This window comes from Tenrec ecaudatus, chromosome 15, assembly GCF_050624435.1.
Source record: "Tenrec ecaudatus isolate mTenEca1 chromosome 15, mTenEca1.hap1, whole genome shotgun sequence".
NCBI classification, from domain to species: Eukaryota; Metazoa; Chordata; class Mammalia; order Afrosoricida; family Tenrecidae; genus Tenrec; species Tenrec ecaudatus.
In genome coordinates, this window is record NC_134544.1 from 15,160,452 (window position 1) to 15,178,698 (window position 18,247).

At 44.1% G+C, this 18,247-nt stretch overlaps 1 protein-coding gene across 4 annotated transcripts in view; it reads left to right on the forward strand.

The window, feature by feature from the left end:
- Window positions 1-615: 615 nt before the first annotated feature.
- Window positions 616-18,247, forward strand: part of LOC142427300 (GPI ethanolamine phosphate transferase 1) — a 97,999-nt gene continuing 80,367 nt past the window's right edge. For 3 of the 4 annotated variants that reach the window (XM_075532534.1, XM_075532537.1, XM_075532538.1), the window contains exons 1-7: window positions 735-1,025; window positions 2,843-3,096; window positions 7,799-7,920; window positions 8,398-8,496; window positions 12,443-12,549; window positions 16,511-16,635; window positions 17,656-17,786. In XM_075532534.1, coding sequence (XP_075388649.1) covers window positions 2,876-3,096; window positions 7,799-7,920; window positions 8,398-8,496; window positions 12,443-12,549; window positions 16,511-16,635; window positions 17,656-17,786 — 805 coding nt within the window. In that variant the 5' untranslated portion in view covers window positions 735-1,025; window positions 2,843-2,875. The other variant, XM_075532535.1, reaches the window with a different exon arrangement.

An 18,247-nucleotide genomic window follows, 5' to 3' on the forward strand; every position in this document is an offset into this window, starting at 1 on the left:
TGGCACTTAACATCACTTAACAACACAGAAGCGTTTATTTGGTGTTTCTGGATGGCGCACCCTGTGAAGCGCTCCATTAGTTGAAATGTTGGGCTGGCGATAAGAAACCCTCCAGAAGCACCTCGGAAGAAAGCCCTGGCGGACGGCTTCTGAAAGGTCGTATCTTTGAAAACCTTACGGAGCAGTTCTATTGGGACATATACGTGGTCGCCAGGAGTCGGGAAGAACTAGGAGGCAACTCAAAGCAGCTGCTCCGGGAAAGCGGGCGCGCCACCCGCGGCGGGTACTGCGCGGCCGCTCGACGTTGCCCTGGCTGGGGTAGTCGGGCAGCCGAGGCAGCTCGCGGCCCCACTTTTGAAGTGCCGATCGCCATCAGTGGAGAGTAGGGCAACCAGGAGAGCCTCACGCCGCACTCCCGGAAGGTTTCACGCTGCAGCGCCCTACCACTCAGCCTCCGCTTCGCTGCAGAGGTCTTCCGGTTCTCTAGTCCCGCGAGATTTCGCGCGTGTCCTGCCCCCTCGCGGCCCCACCTCCACCGGAACCCCACCTCGGGCCCGCTCCCCCACCTCCAATGCCAGAGAGCAGAGATACAAGCCTGTGGTCTGGCTCGACAGCAAAGCCCGCTCCCAACTCCAGACTCATTGGCGGAAGGAGGCCGGGGGCGGGAGCTGAGGGGGCGGGACTCTAGAAGTATCGCGAGAACAGCGGCAGATCTGGTAGGAGCTGCGGGGAGTTCCGTGGTGGAGGGCCGCTTGCATGTTGGCTTTGGGAGACCCTCGAAACTGCGTTTTGTGGGGATAGAAGGGCGCTGCTTGAGGTCTTTCGCGGCCTTCCGCGTTGAGGCCTCATATCCAAATCAGTCGTGGCCCGGATGAGCCACATGGAAAGTCTGGGGGCTCGTGCCGAGGTGGGGCGGCCCCCAAACTGTGGCCTGCCCTCGTGCAAGCTTCCTTTTCTCGGTGTTTCCTTCCTGTGGGTGACGTCCCTCCGGCCAGCGAGCCAGTGTCCAGTCTAGGAGTCTGAAGGTGGTTTCCTTTCCTCCCCTTAAGCCATGTGCTTGCTGTCCCTGAAAGCCACGCGACAGCTCTGCTGCTGTCTCCACGGGGAGAGCGCCTCCCTAGAGAGGGTCAGCCCTGGGGGGTGCCGAGGCGGGAAGGAGGCGCCCCAAAGTGGGTCTGGGGTGGGTCCTCCCGCGCTTGTGACCCCCGTTTCCCGACCGGGCCTGCAGGTGCTCAAAACCACGCAGGATTATATGACTCGCATCACAAGAACCCTTCAAAAATAACCATTTCCGCCCCCTTTCCAGAAGCCCAGAGCTGTTCGCTCACTCGGTCAAGTTCCCTGCACTGATGGTACTGAAAGTCCTGCCGCCTCTGTTGAGGTAGACATTTAGGCTAGAGGAAGTTGTAGTTTTCCTTTATCACACTCAACTCCCATCTAGTCGATGCCGACTCACAGTGAACCAATAGGACACAGTAGAATTGCCCCTGTGAGTTGGTTTCCAACAGTTAAAACACTAACTATGGGAGTAGAAAGCTCAGTCTTCTATGGAGCGGCTAGTGGGTTTGAACTGTGGACCTTGTTGATTCCAGCCCAATGCATAACCACTGTTCCACCAGGGCTTGTTTATCATAAGCATTGTCAAGTTTAGGAGCTCGAGGCTTTTACAGTTTATGTCATTGCATCTTTGATTGCAATTCGAAGTGGTGTTAGGAGATACTTTCCAGGCAGCTAGCGGCTGGCTGTATCGTGTGCTATACCAGATACCCAGGGATAATTTACTCTTAGAATAATTACATACAGTATTATTTAATGTTTCACACTGTCTCGTTTTTCTCCCCTACAAATTTGCAATCTAATCCAATTTTGGGCATGCCTTCTTTGTATCCTAATATCCTCGCACAGAATTACGTACCTAGTATTTGGTGTAGTGGATTAGGCCATGAGCGAACACAGAAGGATCATGACTTCCTGGACCCACAGGGCCAGTTCAACCCTGCGCTATAGGTCCCTGAGGGTCCTATAGGGTCTCTCAAAGCTGGAAGCCACTGTGGCAGTAGGGTTGGTTTTCTGTGTACAGGACATTTTTGCGCATGAACAAATATAATCTTGTTCTTTACTATTAGTTTAGGGAACTAAGAGCAAATGATAGAGGAGTGAACTTTCAAAGCATGGAGGAAATGTTTAACTTCACCCCTTCTGATTCTCTTAAAAAATGAATGAGCCAAATGAATGTTAACTGGTTCAAGTCTGTGTTCGCCCCAAGAGGTTGGCTAATATCTTAATCCTTGGGGCCATGAGAATCCCTTAGAGCTGTCTGCTAGCGTCAAGAAAAAATTGAATTTATAAATAAAGAATTTGAAAAACTCAAGCTTAGTAATAGCTGCCATGTGAGCAACCAAGAATGCCCTGAGCTTTACGTTCTCTCTTATACAGGATTTCAGTGGACTGGATCCTTGCTTATTCAAACCCACCAACCAAGCGGAGCAGTTGATATCAAACTCTGGTTGTCCCTAGTGTACAGAGCAGAATATTTAAAAACATAACATTGCCACTGCCATCGAGTCAGTTCTGTCTCAGAGATGCTGTAGGACAGGGCAGAACTGCCCCCTGTACATTTCTAAATGTGTAACTCTTTACAGGAGTAGAAACCCTGTCTTTTCCCCCATGGAGTAGCTGGTTTCCTGATTTTGAACTGCTGACCTTGTGGTTAGCCCAATACGCAACTACTAACCACCAGGGCTCCTTTAAAAACATAAGGCCCATCTGTATGTTTTCAACTGTTTGGGAATACTTTTGGCTGCCTGGAGCATACCAGATTTAATTTTGTTTCCTCTTTTAGTTTTCTCCTGGAGGTGAATTGGCAGCTCGGGCTATGCTGCTGTTCTTCCTGCTGGGTCTGCTGGTACATGTTGTGTTCTTCGCCTCCATCTTTGACATCTATCTGACGTCTCCCCTGGTTCATGGGATGACTCCTCACTGGACACCGTTGCCTCCTCCGGCAAAAAGACTAGTGTTGTTTGTGGCCGATGGCCTGCGAGCCGACACACTTTTTAAGTTAGATGAAGATGGAAATCCCAGAGCACCGTTTATCAGGTGAGCATGCCCACTGGTACAGAGCCATCTCTTGAAAAGGTTTATGGTCTTAATTAACATTCTATAATTTACTTCTAGGTTCTTATATCCCTTTTAATGGCTACACTGAAACTCAGCTAAAATTCATGGTTAAAGGGTTTGTTAACAGGTTGAAATGCCAATGAGAATTGCTTAGATAATTGTTTATCAGGACATATTACAACGTTTTAGATCTGCTAATAAATGCCATAAATAAATAAATGCCCAAAGGGGGCATATCACTTTGTTGTAAGCCTCAACTGTACGGCATTCAGCTCAAACTGGGTCATCACACCCTGCTTCCTGTCTTAAGTGCCCAGAGGTTCCCCACTCCATACGCTGTCCTCCTGCACAAAAGCACTCAGCTTTACTTGGTCCGTGGGTTGGGAAGTCCATCAGTCTGTTCCATGCTGACTCCTGGTTATGCTGCTGCTCTTTTGATGGTACAGCTGTCTTCTGAATTTAGGAGGTTCATTGTACAAGGATCTGGGGTCCAGATGATACGCTCCACTCCTGGCTCCCTTGCTGGTAATGAGATCCCTCCTGCTGCTTCTCAGAGGACTCATTTTATACACAGCAGGATAGCATTCCAGGGAATCCTATTCTCAATTTTTCACAGGTGAATCCTATTGATATCTTTCTCCACCTTCTTACCACACCCATGCAGGGAAATTCATTTGGTGGGAGTTGGAGACTTTGACTAGATGAGCCCTATTAACTAATTCACTGCCCCTGCAAAGGTTACCCTGAGTTCAAATAAACAGCAAAATGTCTGACTGTGTCTCTCATATTGGGTGCAGGGATGATGGTAAAGAGACAATGGCACATGTATGTGTGTTACAGATTGCCACCACATTCCCTGCAGGTGTCATCTGTACATGATGAATTGACATGGATGGTCTTAGCTGCTTGGTCTGACAGGTCCTAAACTGGACCAGAACTCTATTACAGTTTTCTTAGAAATAAGCCTATTTAGAGATTTGTAATAATAACAGGCCTAAAAATTAGCCTCCCCATACCTTTGATTACTTAACCAGGAAACCTATAACTTACCTCCAAATACCACCTTCTGGAAAAGGCCCTTACAAGGAGTGCAGTTCTGCTAACTGTGATTTTGCCCCATTAGCCAGCAAGCAAAAGAAAAGTGTACTATTTTAGATTCACGGTCACCCTACAAAGAATTGGACTTATCAGTCTCTATGTAATTAAATCTCCCCCTGTGCCTCTCTGAAAGCTATTGTGGGGAAATTAAAATTTATTGGGAGAGTTGTCTAACATTCCAGGACAACTCACACTTCCTTCCTCATGCTCACCCACCACCATCACTTTCTATACGGTTGCCCTGTTTTGTTCTTCTCTATGGATCTTATCACTTTGTGACATTATGGTATGTGTGTGTTCATTCATGTGTAAATTCCTGGAGGCCTGGGATTTGACTGTTTTCTGCATCGCTTTATCCCAGTTTTTCCAAATGTGGTACATGCTGAGCAAAGAACTTGTTGACTGGCTGAAGAATGAGTGAATGGATCACTTTAACGCCACATTGCATTTTCAGAAATAGATTGTAGGGGCTTAAGAAAAGACATAAAATATAGGAGAAAAAGAAAGAAAGAAGCAAATGAGGACCCTGAGCAACAAAAATAGGAATATAAATCAAGCCAAAGTTAAGTATTCATAATTTCATAACAGAAAGTTCCACCAGTACAGGAAATATTGGGGTGAAATGCTTGAGGGTGGCTATAGAAAGTAGAGAAATGTAGTTCATTGTAAAAAGATAGAAAGTACTGTTGGGAAGAAAGCACCAAATGCGCTGGGTGCTCGGTGCGCTATTCTGATGGGCCTTCCTGAAGGAGGCACGGGGCCTGTGGTCGTCGGGGAGCAGAGGCACTGAGGGTCAGATCGTTAACGTGCTCTCTTCTGTGGGCCATCGTATGCTTACCTTTCAGAGATACCTGTTTGTCCTAAACCCGCCTTTTGAAAGGTTTTATCCTCTTAAAAAAAAAATTACGAACTCAATAACAACAACCCAAAACTCACTGCCGTAGAATGGATTGCCTCACCGCGACATTTAGGAAAGGGTAGTACTGCTCTTGTGGGTTTCTGACTGTAAATCCTTTTTAAAAAAATCATTTATTGGGAGCTCTTATAGCTCATATCACAATCCATACATATATCCGTTGTATCAAGCATATTTGTACATATGTTGCCATCATCATTTTCAAAACATTTTCTTTCTACTGGAGCCCTTGGTATTAGCTTCTCATTTATTTTCTTCCCTCTCTCATGAGCCCTTGATAATTCATAAATTGTTTTATTCATGTCTTCCACTGACCGCGGTCTCCCTGCATGCACTTTTCTGTTGTTCCTCCCCCTGGGAGGGGGTTCCCTTTTTCTCGCCCCCACCTTCCCTTTCCCCTTCTCCTGCTACTCTCATTATTGGTCCTGAGGGTTTAACTGTCCTGGATTCCCTGTGTTTCCAGTTCTTACCTGTATCAGTGTACTTGCTCTGGTGAGAATGTAAATCTTTATGAGAGTATAAAGCCTCATCTTTCTCCTTGAGTATAAAATAAACTGATTGAAATGCTTTTAACACAAGGGGCATATAAATTTCCTTATAGCCTTCTCTCCTTTTAAGTTCCATGTTCATGATTTAACCCAAGAAGCTAAAAAAATGCTTTTCTTTTAAAACTGGGCTCTAGGTAGTCCTAATAGCAGCTTCTATATATTTTATTAAAATTGGTTTTATTCCAAAGTTAGTCAATATTAAGAGGCTCTAAACCAATATATGAACATATTTTTATAAAGATGTATGATGTCAAGCGTTGATTTTTAAAAATGTCAGTAACGCACCCACTACTTTATGTCTGTGTCCCACTGGTCTTTCACTTGTAGTTACTTTCTGTCCAAAACATCGAGAATCACTCGGATTGCAACTGAAAGAACGTTGATACATTTTAATAAATATTTTGCCGGATGTAATCTGAAATTTTCAAGTATAATTTCTGGTAGCTGAATCCACACTTCACAGTTTTTTAAAATTTTGATAATTTCCAATTATACAGAAGTGGAGTTTGTTTAATTTAACCTCTTTGTACCAGTTGTTAGCGTTTTTCTTCAGACATTCTTTGCATGTACCCACACACACTCTCTCTCAATTGCTTTTTATTTATTTATTTTGAGACAGAAAGAGAGAGCTTTATATTTATTTCTGTTGTACAGATTAAAGAAAACTATAATGAACTATGGTATACATCTGCTTTAGCCCTAGGGTTCAGGAGCAATTTGTTTCTGCTAAAGATTTCCAATGTACAAGCCATTACGATTCCCTGATTTATGCTCTGGCCACCGTCATGGTCATCATGCCGTCTACTGAGACAGCCTTGTTCCTACTGGTGGTTGTGCCACTGCTGACCCAGAATCCTAGAAGACAGGTCTAGGTCTGGGGAGGCCATTCTTATGTCCAGCAGCACCTATCTCTGATCTATACAAAATAACTATTACATGCTGTGTGAGAGGTGAAGGCACTTCCATCTGCAGTAGATTTCTTAACACCTTAAAGAGGGAACATCTTCTAGTCTCTCTTAGGGGACAGAGATATGGAATTGTGTACTGCATCACATATAATACATTCACAAAAGCATTCCTTGGGCTTTTGTGTCTACATTATGCCAAAGTGGCTCTGGCATTTTAATATTACTTAGTGTGACCACCATTAAGTCCGGGTTGTAGTCGACCAAGCAAGCAGTTAACTCTGTGCCTCTGCGCGAGGAAGGGCCTCCAAATACAATCTCTCCGTAGACCAGCTTTCTGTTTCTCCCTTGTGACTTTAACCCCCTCCCTGATTCCTAAGATGTTTTATCAACATAAAGAGCAAAATCTTACCATTACCTGCTCCAGGTACTGGTCTCTGCTGATTACATGCCCAAAGTATGAGGTAAGACCCCATCCTCCTCAGTTCTAAGGCGCTCTGGCAGTCCATGATTTATTGAGCGTTCCTCACCAAGCCCATGATTCAAAGGCATCAACTCTTCCCCAGTCTCCTTATTCACTGTCCATCTCCTGCATGCCAGCCAGTCTCTGGAGGGAGGTGTGGCAGTCTGCTTTGGTAAAGATTGGCAACCGTGGAAATCCTCGGAGGCAGTTCTCTGTGGAGAGGGTCACCATGAGTTGAAACAGACATGGCTGAGCCTCTCAGTCATGACTTCAGGAGTCAGGTCCGAGCAGAGAGAGCCCTCAGTGACTTTTCATTAAAGAGTTTGAAATCAAGGCGTCACGGCACTTTTACCCGGAACTCTTTAGCACGCATATTCCAAGAACAAGAGCATTTCTTCTACATGACCACCATACTCTCATCATGTCCAATAAATATGTGTCTGTAATGACATTGAGTGTTTCTGTTACTTCTATGTAATAAACCGTCTCAATACTTTGTGGCTTAAACAGCAACAATGTCTCTTGCCTCGATTCTTTGTGGTGATTGGCAGGGTCTTGATTGGTTTCCCCTGGGCTCCCCACACTGAGCAAGTGAGAAAGCGGGGAGTAGGCTCAGACGGGATTCAGAAGATTCTAAATTGGCTTACATTTTGACTTAAAGTTTGATTCCTGTAGTGATCTGATTGTTCTGAAGCCCTGTGAGAGTATTTGATCATGGTCTGTGTTAACCATCCATCTTCATGTCCACTAGGAATGTCATGATGCATGAAGGCAGCTGGGGGGTCTCGCATACACGTGTGCCCACGGAGTCCAGGCCAGGGCACGTAGCCCTGATTGCTGGGTTTTACGAAGATGTCAGTGCGGTTGCCAAAGGTACTGTTTACCTCAACAGACCTGTTAAGTAGAAAAGTCAGTGCTGAATTGTGTCACTAAGTTAAAAGTGTGCTCTGAAATACTTTGGGTAAGAATTTTAGCATGCTTACGCATATGAATACACTAGTATTAATTTCGGAATTAAGCTTTAGTGCTTTATCATCTTTAGTGCTTTATCATCTTATGCTATTGAAAATTATGATTGGCTTAACCCAACCACCCATCATGTTGCCAATCATCCTAAAGCTTTCAAAGTGACTCTGCATTTCAGTGAGAAATAAATGATCTCTGAATGTTTTGTTTTATGTTGTGTATGTGTGTTATGATACACATAACATTAAATTTGTTTCTTGTCTTAGATTTATTCTGAGATTGATTTTTAAAAAATATTATTTGAAGAATATTTCTCTGGGGCCTTATTTCACTGTGTACAAATCATTGGTGTTATATGTGCTTACCCCCCTCAATTACCTGAAGGATGGAAGGAAAATCCTGTAGAATTCGATTCTCTTTTCAACGAAAGCAAGTACACGTGGAGCTGGGGAAGCCCAGATATCTTGCCTATGTTTGCCAAAGGTAAGAGTATTTATTGTATTTTTACCTTGTTCATTTTTAATATATTAGCTAGTTTATTGCTTTTGAGACCCTTATGTTCACTTTCCAACATCTCAGAAATAGTAATGTTCAATGTAAGGTGGATAGAAATGTCAGTTTAGTTTAATTGGCAGTGTTTTTCCCCCTTCAATTGTTATTGAAAAATGGGACATCATACAGTTGGCAGTATCATTGATTCAATGAAACACTGTCTGCCTCATTAGCTCTATAATCTTGAAAACCTGTCTGAGCTCTGGCTTTCCTTTTGGTAAAATGTGATGATAATAATGATTTCTATCTTAAAGAGGTTTTTTATGGATTAAATTAGATAGTGCATATCCAGCATTTACATGGTGACTTTAAGAAGTTAGCAGATGTCATGGCTTGAATTGTGTGCCTTCAAAATAGAAGCCAACCTGGCTGGGCCAGGCCTCAGAGTCGTTTGGCAGTGTTGCAATGATGTTCTCTGGCAGTGATATAATGTTGTAGCCATCTTCCGTGATGTGATCACAAGTGATCAGCTAGCCAGTTGAAAGGAGATTAGGGTGGAACATTACTCGGGTCATACCCCTGATTAGATGTTAGAAGAATTTCCCTGGGGTGTGGCCTGCATGACCTTTTAAAAGAGATAAAAGAAAGTGACAGGGACCTGACTACCACCAAGAAAGAAAAGCCAGGACTGGAATATGTCTTTTGGACCTAGGTCCCTGTGCTGAGAATCTCCTAGTTCCAAGGGGGAGATTTATGCTAAGACATATGGGGATTTTGAAGGGATGTTCAGTGCACAGCTGCCGAAGGTGACAGACACCTTCTCCCAGCCCCAGTGGAGAGAGAAAGCCTTCCTTTAGAACTGGTGCCCTGAATTCCGACTTCTAGCCCCTGAAACTCAAGAAACCAGACTTACTCCTATTAAGAGGACAGACTAAAACTGCCCCTGTGGGTTTCTGAGATTATAACTCTTCACAAGAGTGAATGGCTCATATTTCTTCGTGGTTCCAAACTGCTGACCTTGTGGTTGCAGCCCAACGCATAACTCATTATGTTAGACAGGGTTCTCTAGAGAAAAAAAACCAGGACACTTGTGCTTTACATATATTAATATAGATAGATATATAACATAAGAAATGGGCATTTAATTCATCTATTGAGCAGTACAAATGACTCAGTACAACTCACTTCTGTGAGACAGCTAATACAACGGCAGTCCTTCAAGTCTCGAGGGCCACTGGATGCAAGTCAAGGAAGCAGACAGCTGAGTCCTCTGTAGAGCAATGCAGGCTATCCAACCCCAGGCAGCAAACAGCTAGGCAGGTCACCAACAGTCAGCCAGATGACAGGGTCCGACAGTCCCCAGCACAAGCGATGCATATTCAGTAGTGTGGAGAAGCAGGTCTTGAAGGAACCTCAAACTACAGCGACACTCTCTGCGGGTTAGGTGTCCTTTGAAAAATGAGGCAGAGAACAAGCTAAGGGAGCCGCATCCTGGTCCGATCATCAAAGAGCAAGAGACAAGAAAGGCAAGGCTTGCCAAGCCATTTATAACTCTCTGCCCTTCAATTAATCTGGCCTGTGTTCATTGGCCAGGTTGACACAATAAACCTACTTATCCCACTCATAGTGTCACCACTCCTCTCTAGCCTCCTACCCTGTTAGAAAACAAATGTCTATTTTTTTGCAGCCATCTATTTGTGCTGTGTCTGTTCTAGCAGCCAGCACTAGTAACTAAAAGGGAATTTAGCACTGGGAGCAGGGCGCTGCTCTAGAAGATACCTAAAGCGTAGAACAGGGTAATTGATGGAGGTTGGAATTTTTTCGAGGTACCTAATAGTAAAAGCATAGATTGCCTTGAAAAGACTGTTTATGGAATTGCCACTGTCAAAGCTACTTCTAATGAGAGCTCAGAAGGAATTGAAGAGAGTTGTAACACCAGAGATGGTGTAGCGGATGAGAAGCAGCAGCAGAGACACAACAGCAGCAGAACCAAGAGGCTGGTGGAGATGGTTCAAGAGCCACCCCCTGGATGGAAAGAACTGTGTACCTTTGGACTGGAGTGTGGTGTCCCTGGGCACTTGTTGTGGGAGCAAGGCTTACCTACCATGGAGTGAGAGAACTGAGGACCTAAGGGGCGGAGCCTTACTAGAATCCGGTGCCTGCCGACTCTTGAGCAGAGCTGAAGAGCTTGGTAGCGTTTGACTAAGCACTGCAGAGACAGGCTCACTCAAGAGGTCTGGGGTGCTAAGAGGCCAAGGGACAAAGGAAGCAGATGCTGCAGAGACAGGCTCACTCAAGAGGTCTGCGGTGCTAAGAGTCCAAGGGACAAAGGAAGCAGACGCTGCAGAGACAGGCTCACTCAAGAGGTCTGCGGTGCTAAGAGTCCAAGGGACAAAGGAAGCAGACGCTGCAGAGATGAAGAGGACAGGAAGTACAGCTGCCTACGCATAGCTGCCTGGATGTCAAAGGGCCGCTTCAGTTCAAAGAGTCAGATCTTCACCAACTTGGCTTCTGCTTCTGAGCTGTGGTGCGATGTTTACAAATGCCAGAGGGACCGACTGGAGCCTGAGGGTGTGGGGCTGCCAAGACCAAGGGAGGGAAGAATAGGGACAGATGGGGCTGGGTGGGGTGCTCATTCACAGACTAGAAGGATGGAGCACCCCCAAAGCTGAGTGGCCATCCTAGTGAGACTGGAAGGTGGGGACAATGTGCAGAGCTAAGGGTCTCTGTTTGGAATCTAGAGCGCATGGCCAATACCAGGGGTCTGGAGGGCAGGCCTGTTACCTAGAATCTAGGTTCCTAAACCTACTTGACCTACTGTCCCCTTTTGAAAAAATTACCCAGCCCTTCCTTGGCTATTGATCACCTCGGTACTGCCGTCCATAGTCTAGGATATAGTACCTGCGTTCACAGGCCCACCCCCCTAGGATCATTCCTTGCCCCCGGGGCGGTGGTCTCACCTACTTTGGAAAATGCTGGCCTAGATGGGTTCAGAGACGAGGACGGGTTATTCTCCAGCCTTGAGAGCGAATGTGAATACTCTGCTGGCGCTTTCTCCGACTTGGTGCCCGTGATTCCCTCTTCCCTTGCAATTTCTCACTTGTGACAGAAATGCCTGTCCTGTGTCTGTTCAACGGCGGTACTTTGGAAGCTGATAAGTGATCATGTAGATTCCACAGGTTCACAGGCACAGAGACACTTTTATGGTTCGGACGTCTTGACTATTGGTTTAGAAGTTGGTTCTGATGCATAGTAACCCCACAGGACAGAGTAGACCTGCCCACGAGAGCTTCTGGACTGTAATCCTCACCACAGTGAACTGCTCCATTTGTCCTTCTACTGAGCAGCTGGTGGGTGTGAACTGCCAACCTTCAGGTTAGCAGCTGAGCAGTTTAACCACTGTACTACCATGGCTCCTTATTCCCCTATATTAAGAAAAAAAATTTTAAGGTAGGTTTATTCAAAGGATAAGAGAAGTGATATATTTGAGGGATTTTTTTCATGGCTTTGGAGATTCTATGAATGAATAGCTCCATTTACTTTACAGACTAGAATCTTTGAGTAGTTCATCCCGTGAGGGAGACTGGTGATAGCCTTGTAAGACAGCGTAAAGCTGCCCACTGGAGTGTTGGCGCTTAATCCAGGCAGCGCGCTCCTGTTGAGTGACATCTCCTGACATCAGTGTCACTTCCCAGCAGTGTGACTTGGCCTAGTTAAGGAACTGATCTGTAAGAAAGAGCATTTTAGCAGGGAGACAAAAGGCGACAGCACCCACTGACCTGCACAGCAGGGGCCCTGGCTTGCAGTGGGCACTAAGGGCGTGTCTGGGCGTGCTTGTGGAACATTCTGGCTACTCACAAAAATCTCTGAAGAACTATCATTTTATGAGAGTTAAAATGTTTTGTTGTGAAAATTCTTTTCTTAAACTAATTTGCAGGTGCAAGTGGAGACCATGTTTATACACATAGTTACGCTGCTGAAAGAGAGGATTTTGGTGCCCAGGACGCTAGGAAACTGGACACCTGGGTTTTTGATCATGTGAAGGTGAGCGCCCTGGTGCCCCACAGCCCCCACACAAGTTACTTTTATATCTAAAGCATCAGAAACTGATTCGCCAGTAACTGTATCTCAGCTGTTTTTGCTTTTTTTCTTCTCTGCGCCCATCAACTTGAACATTCTGTATTGCTGCAGGCTATTTAAAAATATTGAGTCTATCTAAACAGTACGCATTCTGTAATGGCCGCTTACAGAAATAACACTTGAAAGCCCAGTTGCTAACACGGAAGGAACCCTACCTTGGCTCTTTTGTTCCCTCACTGTGGGGAGACCTTCTAGAGTCTTAATGGACACATAGAACCTGCCTCGTGCAGTCCTGCACCCATTTGAGATGTAGGAAAGCCTTCTGACAAGTAATGCGCAAATGAAATGCAGCCCCAGTAACAATGCAGATGGTGTTGTTAAAACAATTTTTACTGTAAAGAAAAGACTAGATAAGCAAATAAAAATGACAGCGTTACAGGTAGAAATGATTGAGATGATGTATAGTTAGCAAGGTCGTCATTTGAGAACATCTGAGGGTTCAGTTAAGCAGTAGAGACTTGAATTATCTGATAGTGACAGTTATCACAATTTCATTGGGGAAGCAGTAGAATTTATATTCTGGAAAACGTGGTGTGATTACCTTACTTATGACTCACTAATCCATTGTTCTTCATCTACCGGTTAGAACACCCAATTCATTCCATGTAGGAGGAGACTTCAGAGCGTTTGTGGAAAATGGAATTGAATGGTAAAAATTATAGACATTATTGCTCAACTCTAGTGCCGCTAAGCTGTTTAGTTCAGTCATAAAGGACGGAGGGTCCCGGAAGTTACACTGTGCCATTGCGATCTTTTCTTACGCCATTAACTGGAGAGAAATGGGTGCCCTTTAAAGATTGTTTAATAGTCGAAGCAAAATAAAGGCAGAAGGAGCCAAGTTGGGATGGTTAGGTGGAAACCTAATGATTTCCCATGGGAACTCTTGCAAAATTGCCCAGTTTCGTGAGAGGGCTGAGGAGGGGCGTTGGCATGATGAAGGGCTGGTGTATCTTTCCCAGGCATTTTTCTGTGAAAGTGTTGGCTAGCTTTCTCAAAACACTCTCAGAACAAGCAGGTGTTCGCCTGCGTTTCCCTCCAGAGAGCCTGCATGCAAACGCCGGGAGCATCCCCAGAGCCTCTGCCATGACTTTGCCGTGATCGGTCCACTTTCACTTTGATGGGACCACATCAAAGCCAAGCCATTGCTGTGAAGGTTTTTTCTCCTTCAGGAAAGTATTGGTACAGTCATCTTTCGTCTCCTGTCATCAATTCTTCCAAGAATGTTTGAGGAGCATGAGCTCACTTGTTTAAAATGCCCATTGAAGGCTCGAGTCTTGTCAACAGCTCATCTGGGTGCAACAATTTTGGGCAGAAAGTTTGCTCAGCTTAAATTTTGTTTCGTTTAGTCCATTTTTAAAGCCAAACCAATTGTAATGTCTCTGGTGTTGGCTATTGCTTCTGATATTAACCGTTGGTCCTCTTCAGATGCATAATTTTGTTTGAGGGAAATTGATAGAGACCTGGTTTACTATTAAGTCTTAAACAGTACAAAAATAAGACCATCAGCGTCAGGTCATAGCAGTGCCTGAGGATTCATGGTACTGTGGCTCCTGACTGACGGAGGGCATGGGACGCAAAGGGTGCTCACAGAATCATGACTGGCAGTCGATGTCCTGATCACAGTTACGAGCAGGACTGCAGACGAGAGGAAGGGGCCGTGGTTGGGACACATAAACACTATTGAGTGGAAAAGCGACAAGGTTCGTCCTGAGCCCTCAAACCACCTTGGTCAATGTGTAGCTTATGACCATGTGGCACTCACAAACCCACTGATATCGAGTCAGTTCTGACAGTTCTCACAAACTCACTGCCCCTGTGAGTTTCCAAGACTAACTTGTTATGAAGGAAAAATCCCATTTTGAATTGCTGAACTTGAGGTTAGCAGCCCAGTGCGTAACCACTGCTCCCCCAGACTCCATGTGGCCACAGAATCCCAGTTTCCATGAATGGCACACTTAGGAAAGTCCCCAAAAGGGGGGCTGTCCCTCCCGGGGCAGCCTAGGGCAGTGGTAGCAAAGACGGCCTGAGAGCCTTTGACATTGCTCATCCGTGTTCCAAAAGAACTCTCTGGAAGCTGAATCTACGTGGAGACTCAGTGGGTTTAGGGCTCCCACTGTAAATCCTAAAATCCTACCCTTCCACAGATCTAACACACCTACTGCCTGTCATCAGGTCGATTCTGGCTCATGACGCTACACGGCAGACTAGAACTGCCCCTTTGGGTCTCTGAGGCGCTATATCTGTATGGGAGCAGACATCGTCCTCTTGGGAAGCAACTGTTGACCTTGAGATTAGCAGCTCAAAGCAAAACCAGCCACTCAGCATTTTGAGTTCACTGGCAAACTGATGTGGACGGTTTGCGGCTGTGGGCTTCGTTTCCAACCCCAACTTCACTATCCGTCTGTAAACTGCTGATCGCTTTGGGGCCTTGTCCCCGTGAACTCCCTGAGCATCAGTGATCTCCCATTCTCCCCCTCCCCCCCACCAAGCTTCACCTTCAGTTTGATGCCTGTTGCTTCCACCTGAGCAGAATTCATCTGAGCGCCTTTCAAGCAGATGCCTGATTGTTTGTGGTGTCGCAAACCAGGCCTTGTTCTGATACATTGTAACAAATTAGTACATTTTTGTGTGTGTGCAATCACAATTTGAAATCCCAACATTGCTATTTTATCCCCTTTCATAGTACATACACATTTCCATGAACTTTTTGAAGAGTCCTGGAGAGAAACTTGCCTTGGTTTACCCTTCGTGCCTTTTACCAGTGGAGCACCGTGGACTCATATTGTGACTTCTCTGTTACAGTCTTTTTTGTTAGTTGTTAAGTGTACCCCTCAGTATGTCTGTAGTTTTTTTTGGCTTCACTTTGTATGAATTAAGTGCTCAATACATTTTTGATAAATTCTATTTTGACTATCAGGTATTTCCCTTCAAAATTTTCTTTTAATCTCATAATTTCATCGACCGGGAAAACATAAGCAACATTTTTTGTTAATCATTGCTTCTTTTTAGAAATTTATATGTAAATAGGAATTAACTATAGGCTGTTAAAATGTAAACAGCCTATCATTTGACCTATTTTAAACATTATTATAATACTAGGGAGTATGGATCTGACTGGGAGAGTGAGTGTTAGGACAGTTTTAAATCATAATTTAGTATACTAAGTCACATCTGGTTAAAGACTTTGGGTTTCTAATTTGACATACATAGCCCCCAATCTCATGAATTCCCATATTCTGGGTATGATTCTTTCTGGTTGAGCTGGGGGATGATACACTCTGTGGCTAGCTGGATATTCATGTTTAGATTTTTTACTATTATTGTTTCAGTATTTTAACCTGCTGGTGTTGCAGAAGGAGTCTGCTGGTACAGTGGGAGAGAGACGAGGCGGTCTGCTCCGAGACCCACAGGGGTGGCTCCCCTCTGTTCTGTAGGGTGGCCATGAGCTGGAATCGACTTGATGGCAGTGAGGTTTTTGATTTTGCGCATTGAGGCTGGATAGTGAACAGAAATGCATCTAAGATTGATAAAACATTGTTAAGCTGTCACCCTCTTATTATTTTATTTTTGGTTTTTACTAACATATCCTGTCTACTGCGTCTTAGTGGGTTAGATCTGGAGGGAACCGTGGTGTATGCTTATGACCTTCTTCCTGCAGTTTTAAACAGAAGCTAGCTCACGTCCTAGAGCACTGGGTCTGAACTGAAACGGAGGGTGTGGTGCTCAGTAGGTCCTGAGAATAAATTTAAGCCACATGAGGTCATTTAATTTCATATATATGTACGACCTTAATAAAACATGTTCATCGATGTTAATATCTAACAAAATGAGTGAACTAATGATTTTAACTGTTTGTTCCATCTAGGAGTTCTTTCGTGCTGCCCCAGCCAACCAGCCTTTGTTTTCTAAAATCAACGAAGAGAAAATAGTTTTTTTCTTACATTTATTAGGAATAGATACAAATGGACATGCTCATCGACCATCCTCGAGGTAATTTTCATATTGCCTTTAACTTTTTTTTTTTTTTAGAGAAACAGCTTTTCTTTTTGAAATTTTAAAGATATTTATGGGTTGTTTTTGTAATTGCAAAAACAATGGTTATTTTATAACTAGTGTTCTATAGAGTATATTCTTAATTATATGAGCTAGAGCAGGAAATAGTTGTTAAAATCACACAAACTGGAGCTGCACATTAATATAAGTGAAATTTGATCTGTACATAGATTCAGTATGCTTCGTTTATCAAGGTAGAAAGTAAACCATGAAGTAAAAAGCATCTGTTGATGTTAACCTTTATGTCATTTACAGTAATGTAGTTACTTCTTACTGGCATGTTCTGTATAATTATTTTTAGTCTAGCACATGAGTTTTTGCATATTACATTCCAGTAGCACTCTGTCTCCAGCAGCAAACATTTTTTCCTTACTTTTCAAACCATAAGTGAGAGGAAGAGTCCATGTCATACATTTGATCTCGGTCCTGAGTTTGGTTCGGCAGCCTCACCGTAACGCTCCTTGGCGTGGCTGCCAGTGCTAGTCGTGAGTGCTCCCTGTCGCTCTTCTTGCATGCGCTGCACCGTTTCCATGGATGGAATGAATGCATCCTCAGTCAACCTTGCTTAACTGTGTGCAAGGTTGAAATACAGTCTGCTAAGAACTCTGACTGCATTTTATAGCCCTAACAACATAGGTAATATAAATAGCCTGTACTTGACACTGTACTATTTACCCATTAGTATGTCAAAGTCACTGGACTTTGTGTTGTGAAAGATGTGTACTTGAAAGTCATCATTATTGAATTTGGCACTTAAAATATTCATTAAAATGTATTCTCTGATCTGTAGCTTCTTTTAGCTAAGCTATCAAAGATACAAAAATCTGTCCTAAAGAGCTCTGATTTTTAAACATTAAAGGTGTAACATAAAAGCAATTAAATGTAATGAGTTCATGTTGAATACATTTGATTTCTATAAACTAATGTAATTTATTTGTTCAATTTCTCTGTAAACAGGGAATATAAAGACAATATTAAAACAGTTGACGATGGAGTAAAAGAAATGGTGTCTGTATTTCAACAGTTTTATGGAAATGATGGGAAAACTGCATTTATCTTCACCTCGGACCATGGAATGACAGACTGGGGTTAGTTCATCTCTATGTGGTATAATTGAAGTAAATGTTGCTTTCTTACTATAGTGAGAGAATTATATGTCTCAGTATATAATTGTTGACTTAAAATGATAGCTTACAAGGAGACTGATCTCATTTTAACGATGAAAGGAATATATGCCCTCAGAACATCAGAAAGAAACATATGAAGAAATCTACGTGGGATCAACTGTCAATGAGGGTCCAGAGGGTGCTGTTAAGATGACGTTACTGAGGGGCTCCTGAAATCCCACCCTCAGTGAGCTGGTTTGCCCCATAAGAATCCCAAGGCAAACACACATTCAGAGAACAAAACAAGGCCAAGATGAGACTTGGGTGCCCAGGTCACAGTACAGGGGGGAAATGAAGTAGGTAGGGCCCATCTCATAAAGGGCTTCTTTTGCCTCAAGTACACCTGCCTGCTTGCCCCAGAAGGAAGGACCAGAGAGACCCCA